Source organism: Barbus barbus, assembly GCF_936440315.1.
Source record: "Barbus barbus genome assembly, chromosome: 32".
NCBI classification, from domain to species: domain Eukaryota; kingdom Metazoa; phylum Chordata; class Actinopteri; order Cypriniformes; family Cyprinidae; genus Barbus; species Barbus barbus.
The window spans coordinates 4,565,430-4,577,277 of NC_136760.1; the positions used below are offsets into that span (position 1 = coordinate 4,565,430).

The window sequence follows — 11,848 nt, forward strand, 5'->3', positions numbered from 1 at the left end:
TAGCCGTATTATAAAGTAACAGATAAATTTGCTCCAAAATACTGCAGTTTGATTGGACGCCTTTGATGTCAACAGCTAAAGATATGGGAAAGATATTTTCCCCTCCTTTTTAAAAGATGATATTCCCATGACCATATCAGAACACAGCATGACCAATTTCAGGGGAGGTCTATAACTTCTAGCTAGAGCTATCTGTTAGCATTTCCATTCCTCGCAGTAACAGTTGTTCAGCTGGCAGAGGACCATCTAATTGATTTGAAACCCTTTTGAGCTAATCAACTGGAAAATTACATCATGACAGTGCTGATTGACTAATGGCGCTACAAGAACATGCAGTCTTCTACACCGTTAACTATCCTGAGCTGCCCATTACATCCCCTGCAGTCAATAATTATATCCCTTAAAACATCAAAATGACATATTTAAAAGTGTTTCCCATTTCTTCATGTATTAAAATGACTTGAATGTACCTCATTTAGTATGCGTGGATCTATGAATATGCAAATCAGTCCCTGCCTCACTCAGATGCACCGGCTCGGACCTGTTCCACTTTCACTCAGTTAACAGAAATACACGCTGAAGTAACGCTACACAATGGCAGTTGGCAATTTTGGATTATTGGTAGTCGCTATGTCATTCATTGCGATTTAGAGAATCAATCCATGAGTGAATGTATTTAAATTATAGACTAGAAAGCGTACAAAGAGCGCTTCCCTTATAATCACTGAAAAGCTGTCACTCGTTTTAGTTCAGTGCAGTCTCATTTTATTATAATTTATGAAGCTCTAAACTGCAGACTTGTTTACATCGTGTTTACTTTATAATGATTCATGAGCATGCAGAACTCAGTACTGAACAAAACTCAGCGTTTTGAGCGTTGAGTGGATTCTGACTAAATGAAACACCTTTGATTGGCCATTTCGATTAAGAAATCAACAGTTATGTAATATCCAATTTAAAGGGATAGTTCACCCAAAAATTAAAATTACCCCATGATTTACTCGCCCTCAAGCCAACCTAGGTGTATATGACTTCCTTCTTTCAGATGAATACAGTCGGAGTTCTATTAAAAATTTCCTGGCTTTTCTAAGCTTTATAAAGGCAGTGAATGGGGTTTAAGATTTTGAAGCCCAAAAAACAGCATCCATACATCATAAAAAGTAACTCACATGGCTCCGGGGGAGTTAACAAAGGCCTTCTGAAGTGAATTGATGCATTTGTGTAAGAAAAATATCCTTATTTAACTTTATAAACCGTAATCTCTAGCTTCCTTTAATTGTTGTATGCACATTAACGAGAGAGTGGTGTTCCAGTGGATGACGTAGGCGTAGCATAAGCTCCGCTGAGAACATGCTAGTCTCGCAAGAACCAAGTTTTCTTACACAAATGCATTGCTTCACTTCAGAAGGCCTTTATTAACCTTCTGGAGCCGCGTGGAGCACTTTTTATGACATTTTCATTCATTTGTAACCCCATTCACTGCCATTATAAAGCTTGGAATAGCCAGGACATTTTATAGTATAACTCCGATTGTATTTGTCTGAAAAAAGAAAGTCATATACACATGGCATGGCCTGAGGGTGAGTAAATCATGGGGTAATTTTCATTTTTGGGTGAACTATCCTTTTAATATGAAGATAAACTATTCATGATTATATGTTGCTTGTAAAAAATGGCATCAGAATTCATTGTGATTTTTTTAATGACCGTTGGTAGAGAAAGATGGTTTTTCGGACTGAATTATTTGGTTTAGAACAGTGGTTCTCATCCTTTTTGACTGGAAGGCCCCCCATTTTCCAACACAATATTCAGTGGCTAATATATTTTATCTGGTATTCTCCTGGAATTCTAACAGAAAGCTGTCAACAAAACTGTTGATTCATTGGTTAAAAATGATCTGAAATCAATATTTGAACAAGTACATAACCAGCTAGTGTTCCCAACTATCGCCTTACTTACTTAGCCCGATTCACAACAGTTAGCTTATAATAATGTTTTATTATTTGAGTGGTACAGGTATGGGAAATTCGAGCATGGCACTGCATTATTACATCACGTCTGTATACATAAAGAAGTTTTCCTGGCTACCAGGCTATGGCATGTGAGGATCCTGCAGGTGGAGGATCGTTTTTAGCCTTTTCTCACAGCAGCTAGATTAATTAAATGTATCATTTTGATGGCGGATTTTAATCCAGAAAGGATTATGTGTTTATGAAACGCATGTGAATGAAATTAAATTATATTCCAGGTTTAAATATGCTGATTACAGGTAGACTGGGATTACACAAGATTTGTAATTTAAAACCAGTTCGAAGGGAGCCTAATTTGCTTTTTGGGTTAAAAGAATTTCTTAATATGAAATTGGAATGGCATGACAATTAGATTAGACTGTACAGAAATTGAAATCTACATGTTAATACACACTATACTCATAGACACGCAATGCTGATGTTGTTACCATTAATAATTTGAGAATAAAGTATAACAATAATAATAATTTGCCTGGTTTGATGTGATATGAGCTAACGATTGTTAGATTTAATCACCATGCGTGATTTATTGTAATGCGTTTTTTCCTCAGTTGGTCAGAACAAACGTGGCAGACTTATTCAGATGACAATATACAGTGAAGTCTTATTTGGATTATGTATTTGAAGACGTAGACGTAGGCTAGAATCTGTGATTCTGAAGTACAGTGAATATCCTCACCGGTGCGGTGACTGACTGCCACACATTCACCTCAAAACATTAGATTCATCCGCGCTGGAGCCGTGCCAGAGGACATCCCACGCAAGCAAGATAATTCCGCAATAACTGCAATTCAAGGTTTTCAAACAGAGATGACGACAAAGAGGCAAAACTTATGGAATCTTTTTGATTCCTGAAGATTCAAGATTCTGATTTGGTGTGTTCTTTAATATAAACAATAGGTATTAAGGAGGAAAAAGTTATCCCTTGGAAGTTTGCTGAGGACCCTCCAGTGGCTCCAGACTGCTGGTTTTGAATCTTCCCCGCTGTGAAGTTGTAAGTAAAACAACGATTATAGGCCTACTATTTCTGTCTTTCTACTTAAAAATTTCACTTTAATGTGTTACTAGCTGTTTCTTTATAATTTTTTCGAATGAAGATTGTTTTCAAAGTAAATCCAACACCATTCTTTTTCAGACCAGGTGGGGTAACAGATCATGCTAACCAGCCAAACCTTGACCCACCAGATAACCCAGTTGATAGATGACCCAGTTGTGACCCACCAGATAACTATTGACTATAATAAGCAAATTATTGATCCAGACATGCATTTATGCAGATTAATAAATGATTTATAACAGATTTCCCTTTGGAATAAGTGGAATAGAATTGAATAATTGAAATGTGGATGTCATAAGAAGTTGATTATGCAGTTGAATTTAGTACGGAGCAGTTGGACTGAGTAAAAAATATTGTAATCATATTTTGGTAAGACATATTTTATTTGTCACTCCTACACCTAAACAATTTCTCTGACAACAATCTAAGTTTATTCTCCTTTTCTTTGCTTATATCATGTTACATTTATGTTTCTGCTGCACTTTTTTATACTGCTAAATTTTACTCCCAAATGTAATTACGCTTAAAGGTCAGACAGATTGTTTTGCAGCACCCTTGAAGGGCCTTTTCCAAACAAAGGCAATATTGATGCAGGATGGATGTCTTGTTTTTTTCATTGAATTCGCAATTGCTCTACAGTCTTCCTGTGGAACAGATTTCCACTTTCCTGGATACAAGATAAAACAACATGCACTTAACTATTAGTCACAAAGGTCTTTTTTCTGTCCGCATGGGAGCAGTTAACAGCCTGTAATGTTTTAGCTTTAACGTTTTAGTATAATTGTAACATTAGAAATATGTCATTTCTGTTTATAGTGAATATGCAGATGGGAGGCTGATATGCTGTTTATGCAGCATAAAATGTGCTTTGCATGCATAGAAAATGACAGTATTTGACTCTGTGGTACAAACGTGATGCACGTAATTGGCATCCAGATAAGTGATAATGATAACCAATTATCATTTAACCCCAGCTGCACACAGACTTTGCTCATTAAATCGGTCACAGGAGCTAAATATGATGGCTAATCTATCAGGCCTCAGTTCATAAGGGCATGAGCTGTTCCTATCAGAGACATCATTAAAATGCACAGCTCACCGTGACAGAGCATTAGGAGCAATATAATAACCTCAAAAGTATCCGATCGAGAATTCTTTGTGTTGTATCACCAGAAAAAGTCAATTTAATTGCTAGTTTTATGGTCATGAAACTGGTTACTGTTTAATAGCATGGTTAAATATTTAATATTTAGTCTGTTTCCTGGACCGACTTTGATGTTAGACTCACTAGAACATTGTTAAATTAGCTATTATCAGGCGCAAATGTATTTTAATGCACTTGGAAATATTGAACGTTTCACTCGTACTTTGTTAGCTGTATTCTGGCCTCTTGTGGCCTGACTGTGACATTAATTATATATATTTTTCTCTCTCTCTCTCTTTTAAAGGGATAGTTCAAGGGATGGTTTTTAAAAATTGTAAACTATATATTTTTTTTATAATTCACAAAAATAAATAAATAAATACTACCCCCAAAAATAAATTCTGCCATCATTTACTAAAGAATGCTGACATGCTGACAGCAAACAGAGACCAGGGGATGTCTAGTTCCAAAAAAGAACACAAAAAGCAGTGAAAATTTAACAAAACATTGCACATAATCATTTAGAGAGATCTAATCCTTTAGACAGACAGACAGAGAGACCGAGAGATAGATAGATAGATAGATAGATAGATAGATAGATAGATAGATAGATAGATAGATAGATAGATAGATAGATAGATAGATAGATAGATAGATAGATAGATAGATAGATAGATAGATAGATAGATAGATAGATAGATAGATAGATAGATAGACACTGGATGGATGGAGAGAGAGACAAACAGATACTGTATAGACAGACAGAAAGCAGAAAGATCGATAGATGACGAACAGATAGTAGGTAGACAGGCAGGTGGATAGAGATATGGAGACAGACAGATAGATAGATAGTGCATCATTTCCTGTAAATATGACTCTGTTCATTCATGCAGCTTGTGTCTAAAAATGCTTTACACACCCACTCTCCCAACATGTTTATGCCTGTCAACTTCACTGCAGTCGCTCTCTAGTCCTGTTTAGTTGAGTCTAGAGTCAGTGGAGATGAGCAGCATTCAGCAGAGACCTACACAATGAGAGACAACAGCTGTAAAGAATGCATAGACAAAATCCTGCAAGAGGCTCCGACCGCAAGAAAAGCTCTTCTAGACAACCACAGCAATCTGCACAAGGTGGCCGATTACTGTCAGAGCAAATACCTCAATGTGAGCCATTTTTAGTTTTTTTCTGTACATTTAATTTGCAGTAATATGTTTAATTTTTTTCTTCCTGGATATTATGTATTCTTTATGTTTACATTAGGCCTAAACATATATAGTATGTACTGATAAAGAAGTACAGCATTGTAAGTAGTCTAGTGATGACATACTTGCTTCTTTTAACTATTTGAACTGGATTTAAGAACTGAATTTTATTACATTTGCAAAAGTCATACATGCATATATTATATTATTCACGTGGATTGTTGAAACACCTTTCTTTAGGCTGTACTCTTTTCCAGTCTTTTCAGTCAGCTTTGTGCTGTCTGTACTGACGGCTTACATGCCTAAACAAGGCTGTGGTATGTGTTCCTAGTACTCCATGAAAACCTTTCTTAACATGTTTATCCAGGAATCCATCTCTCTATCCTGGAGATCTGTTATACTGAATGCAGCATGTTAGTTTGTATACCCATATAATATCATCAGTAGGTCTTTATCATTAATGATAATAATCAATAGTATATTTAGCATTATATTTATACACTATCATTTAAAAGTTTGGGGTTAGTCTTTTTTTAAGACAGTAATACTCAGCAACTCACTGTCATAAGTGACAGTAAAGACAAAACAATTCTATTCTACACACAAAAGCTGTTCTTTTGAACTTTCTGTTTATCACAGTATCCTAAAACTCTTTCCTCAAACATATTAAAGAGCACAACTGTTTTAAATAATAATAACAATAAAATGTTTATTGAGCACAATTTATCATATTAGAATGATTTCTGAAGGATCAAATGACACTGAATACTGGAGTTATGATGCTGAAAAAAGCTTTGATCACAGGTACATTTTAAAATACATTTCAGTAGAAAACAGCTATTTTAAAGGGATAGTTCACCCAAAAAAGAAAATTCTGCCATTGATTACTCAACCTCATGTCGTTCTAAACCCGTAAGACCTTCGTTCATCTTCAAAACACAAATTAAGATATTTTTGATGAAATCCGAGAGCTCTCAGGCCCTGCAGCACGGGTCAGCAAGGGTCCTAACACAATCAAGATCCAGAAACGTGGCAAGGACATTGGTAAAATAGTCCATGGGATATCAGTGGTTCAAAAGTGATATTCAACAATTCTTCTCCTCCTCATCCCTTATGCTGTGGCGCACCGCCATTGTGGAGAGAGTATCATGTAAAAAACGCATGTGCGTGGTAACGTAACCAGCAGCACCATGCACATGCATTGTTAAAGTATTTTCGTAGCTTCATAAAATTACGGTTGACATGAGGGTGAGTAACTAATAACAGAATGTTCATTTTTGGGTAAACTAACCCTTTAAATTGTAATAACATTTCACAATATTGCTGTTTTTACCATATTTTTGATCAAATAAATGCAGCCTTGGTGAGCACAAGAGACTTCCTTCAACAGATATTTATATTTTGACATGCCTTGGTACTTTATATCTCCATATGCTGTCTGCAAAGATAGCATTTTTCACACATAACACACTTGTCTGTAATATTCAAACTGCTGACTTGATTAAATGGTTCAGATGTGCTCATTCACTGGCCAGGACTGAGTCCAGAGTTCTTTCAGTCTAAAAACATTTATAGAAGAGTTTGAATATTGAAAATGATTTTTTTTTTTTTTTTTTTACCTTTAGGTGGAGGACACAAGAAGTGTCACTGAAGAGTCCAAAGCTCTCACCATGCAGGCCCTGGCCAGTGTCGCATACCAGATAAACAATCTGGCCACATCTATGCTGAAAATCTTAGATACTCAAACGGTTCAGCTAAAACAGATGGAGTCCTCCGTCAACTTGCTGACTCTGGTGAGCTCCGCTTATCACTAAACGGAAAGCACCAGAATCTCTTGAAATGCAATGCTAGTCATTACTAATGGCAAGTCAGGAAATATTAAACAATAGTTGTTGCTTCTGAATAAAAGAGTAGATCACCCGAAAATGAAAATTTGCTGAACATTTACTCACCCTCATGCCATTCAAGATGTAGATGAGTTTGTTTTTTTCATCAGAACAGATTTGAGAAATGTAACATTACATCACTTGCTCAGCAATGGATCATCTGCAGTGAATGGGTGCCGTCAGAATGAGAGTCCAAACAGCTGATAATAACGTCACAATAATCCACAAGTAATCCAGACCACTCCAGTCCATCAGTTAACATCTTGTGAAGCGGAAAGCTGCGTGTCTTCAAGAAACAAATAAATCATTAAAAAGATCTTTTAAAGATCATTATTTTGTGTATTTGGTGTAACAGAATATGCTAACATGCTTTAAAGTTCAAAAACATTCTTTTTCAAATACTGTACATTATTGTAGTTCCTCTATGCCCCGCCTCTCTCAAACGTGTCGTTTTCTACAAAGCCCCTCCTTCCGACAAGCACAGTCTGCTCTGATTGGCCAACTGACCCAGTGCATTGTGATTGGCTGAACACCACAAGCACATGTTGGAAATGTAACGCTCCTTAACATAATCAGGAGCTTCAGCTTTCAAGTTAGTTTTATAGTCACGTGACAGACACAGTGATGATGCTCGTATGTATTTGCAGTACACAAGCCGCGGTGAAGATGATTTCTGACGGGCTGTAAACTCCACTGTGACCCTGTTCCCCTCACACACGACGCGTTACGCTCAAAACTCCACATTTGAACAGTCAATAGCAAATACTTAAACTAATAACAAAACTTACTTTCAGTTGCTGATTCAGAAGCGCCAAATTTTCATAGCAAAGTCAAAATTTAGAAATAGAAAATAGAAATAGCCTTTGTTCACAGCCAGCCTTGTACTCTCCTAGGTTCACGAAACTGTAGTCCATAAAATGCATTGCACAAATTTGAACATTTGGGTTGTGCTGTTCTGTTGTAAACAAATCTTAACCAACGATTCCTAATGCATCTACTTTCAGAAGGCCAAATAAAGTGCTTTTGCTTTCGCCTAGAAACACAGCGTCTCCCTGACATGGCTGCATCAACACTACTGCGGTTACTGAAACCACGCCATCATTACACAGATATTTCTACATTTCATACATTCTCTTTTAGATAGAATAAATCCTTTCGTGGGAGACTCTGCAGATCGTATACATGCACAAACAGCTGCATAACACACTAAAGAAAAGGAAAACAAGAAATCGCATCATATGACCCCTTTAAGCTGTTTTACCTTCAAACCATTGCTTTCATCTAAAATATGAGTCCTCTATCCATAATATTGCTTTCTCCAGTGAAAAAGTCTTGTCTGAATCAGGAGAGAAATATGCGCAGATCAAGCACCATTTGCAAGCAAAAACAGTGCTAAAGACAGATGGCATATTTTGACCAGAAGCAACACTTTAGTCTTAATGATCTGAAAATCTTGATGATGGATTTGTTTCCTACAAACACGCAGCTTAAGACATTAATTGATGGACCGAAGTATTTATGGATTATTGTGATGTTTTAATCAGCTGTTTGGACTCTCATTCTGACGGCACCCATTCATTGCAGAGGATCCCTTGGTGAGCAAGTGATGGAATGTTCCATTTGTTACATTTTCAGCAAATTTTAATTTTTGGTGAACTATTCCTTTAATAGGCATACTGTATATGAGCATTTTCTCAAAGTTGTAAATGGCCAAAATAACCTCCTAATGTCAGTATTCACGTTCAGACAGTTGGCATGTACAAGGAGAAAATAGCCCGGAAAGAGATCGGAGTGCTGACCAAACAGTCTAAAGTTCCCCGGACTCAGAAGGTGGTTCCCCCAGCGAGTGGCCTGGAGCCGTTTCGAGCGTACAGACGAGTTCCCATATCCTACACCCGCTTGGACAAACTGGGCCACAGCCACTGGGAAGGCAGCAAAACTGTGAGCAAATATATCTGCAAATATATAACACTTTTGACTTATACTGCTGTTTTTTTCACTTGTTGTGGTTAAATGAAAAGTAAATTAGATATATTTTATAAATAATATTAAATAATATTTGATCTAATGTTTGCATTAGCCCTAAAAAATACATAGCATTCTGTATTTTATATCATATTGTATTATATATTATATACAACCATTCAAACATTTGAGATCGGTAAGTTTTGTTTTATGTATTTATTTATTTATTGCAAGAAATTAGCACATTTATTCAGCAAGGATAAAATAAATTGAACAAAAGAGACAATAAAGAATTTTACATGGTTACAAAAATGATCTAAACTAAATACTGTTCTTTTGGACTTTCTATTCATCAAAGAGTCGTGAAAAAATGTTACATGGGTTCCACAAAAATATTAAGCAGCTGTTTTCAAATTTTATGTGTTTTAAATTGTTAGGAAATATTACAGAAAACATACCGATCCCAAACATATGGTATAAAAAGTGTTTATGAATACATATAATTTAAAAAGTATGTTAAGTAAAATATATATCTCACACTAAAAAATTTATTTTTATAACGTGAATTATGTACTTGCATGTACTTATTCCATTTTAAAGAATCATAAATGTATCACAAGCAAAATAAGTTAAAACAAATCTATCTGCCAATGTACTTTTTACTGTTTTTCATCAGTAGCTATTACTCATATTTATAAGATAATGAGTTTAACTTACTTATTTAAATGATTTGCACTATATTTTCGGCATAAAACCCCTACTGATTTCATATATTTATTTGAATTTATTATGTTGTGACACTGAAGGAAGAGCCAAAATCAGACAATGAGGACTCTGTGTCTGTACAGCTTGGCACACAGGAGACCAGCGCCTTCAACTGGTTTGTAATAAAAAGGCTTTTGCTGTTTATATTCAGACAGATTTCTTTGAAAATGTTTTTGATTAACTTGCTTGTTGATGCTGTGGTTTCAGGTCTTTTTTGGGTATCGCAGTTCCTCCTCCATCAGTGCCTGACTTGGTGGGTTCTAGCGCCACTGCTCCACCTGATCTCTCTCCAGCCTCACCGCCTCCTTCACTCATGTCTGACCGTTCCCCATCTCTGCCTGCCTATCCCGACCTGCCCATGCTGCCTCCTCCACCTCTCCCAGATGATGAGATGGGAGACACTCCACCCCCACCTCCTCCTCCCTCTTCTCCTCCACCTAGTTCTGTGTTTGGAGGTTCTTTGGTTCCCCCTCCACCACCTCCACCTGGCCAAAATACGTCATTAACTTCAGCAAACCCTCCACTCCCACCTCCTCCTCCTCCTCCACCTCCTCCAGGCAATGTCTCTGTCCCACCTCCTCCACCTCACATTCAGGTCAAGACGGCTGCTTCTCCTCCACCTCCTCCTCCTCCTCCTCCAGGTAACATGGCCATTCCACCTCCTCCAGGCAATGTCTCTGTCCCACCTCCTCCACCTCACATTCAGGTCAAGACGGCTGCTCCTCCTCCACCTCCTCCTCCTCCTCCTCCAGGTAACATGGCCATTCCACCTCCTCCAGGCAATGTCTCTGTACCACCTCCTCCACCTCACATTCAGGTCAAGACGGCTGCTCCTCCTCCACCTCCTCCTCCTCCTGGCTCTTACAGTGGATCTTCACTACCTCCACCTCCACAAAATGCCTCCATGGTGCCACCGCCACCTCCTCCTCCTCCTCCTCCTCCTAATACTGGAGGAAAATGTATTCCACCTCCCCCATTTTGAATGTTGATTTTCAAATGTTATTTTTATGGAAAAGACTATATGACATTTGATGAGATAAGATTTTTAATGCTTTTTATTAAATAATATGAAAATTTTCTTATAAATGTTTATGGTATGAAACATTAAATAATGTTTTGTATAAAGCGTATTATAATACGTAATATCAGACATGTTTTATTCTTTTTATGCTGTACTCACATAAATTGAAGGAAAATATTTAAATGCTTTATTGTGTGGTTAAATTTTTTTATTATTCTTTAACTTTTCTTATATTTTGTCAGTGTTTTTGAAACTGAAGTGAATTCGGTGTTCAGTGCAGGACCAGGTAGGGCATTAAATTCGTGTCGATAGCATTAATAATGGTGGAAATTATGAACGTATATCATATATTTTAGTATAGTTTTTCCTCGTTCTATATTTGTGCGAGGAGTTCACTGATATCTATAGCATAGTTCTATTATTGCTTAACTAGTGTATTCATTCCTCTAGGGGGCGCGTGGCGGCCCAGACAACCAAAAACACTAATAAATTGTATTAAAATTTCTGAACGTTGTTACAACATATGTTTATGCGCTTAAATACATAATTGATTAAATATATGTTTAAATGCATTAATGACTTGATAGAAATTGACATTCGTTTATATAATCTTAATTTTAGAAAATATTTAATCAAACGCTTAAGCGACAGACAGTACAAAGTCTTGACCAACGCTGAGAAAAGTAACACTTGCCATGTGACAACGCCGTTTCCTTCAGCTACAATATGCACAATCATTTTATATCAGTAATAACTCTGACATTGCTCAAACGCTATA

At 36.8% G+C, this 11,848-nt stretch overlaps 1 protein-coding gene across 1 annotated transcript; it reads left to right on the forward strand.

The window, feature by feature from the left end:
* The first annotated feature begins 5,216 nt into the window (after positions 1-5,216).
* Positions 5,217-11,575, forward strand: LOC306852791 (uncharacterized protein). Its single transcript, XM_079389872.1, has 5 exons — positions 5,217-5,394; positions 7,059-7,226; positions 9,066-9,260; positions 10,091-10,164; positions 10,257-11,575. Exons 1-5 carry the CDS (start codon positions 5,263-5,265, stop codon positions 11,029-11,031), a joined length of 1,344 nt encoding a protein of 447 aa, XP_079245998.1. The 5' UTR covers positions 5,217-5,262; the 3' UTR covers positions 11,032-11,575.
* Positions 11,576-11,848: the final 273 nt, after the last annotated feature.

Bases quoted from the DNA above. Each gene is read 5' to 3' on its own strand.
- LOC306852791 (XM_079389872.1), top strand. From the start codon at position 5,263: ATGAGAGACAACAGCTGTAAAGAATGCATAGACAAAATCCTGCAAGAG. The intron at 5,395-7,058 runs GTGAGCCATTTT...TTTTACCTTTAG, and splicing joins GTCAGAGCAAATACCTCAAT to GTGGAGGACACAAGAAGTGT. The intron at 10,165-10,256 runs GTTTGTAATAAA...CTGTGGTTTCAG, and splicing joins GAGACCAGCGCCTTCAACTG to GTCTTTTTTGGGTATCGCAG.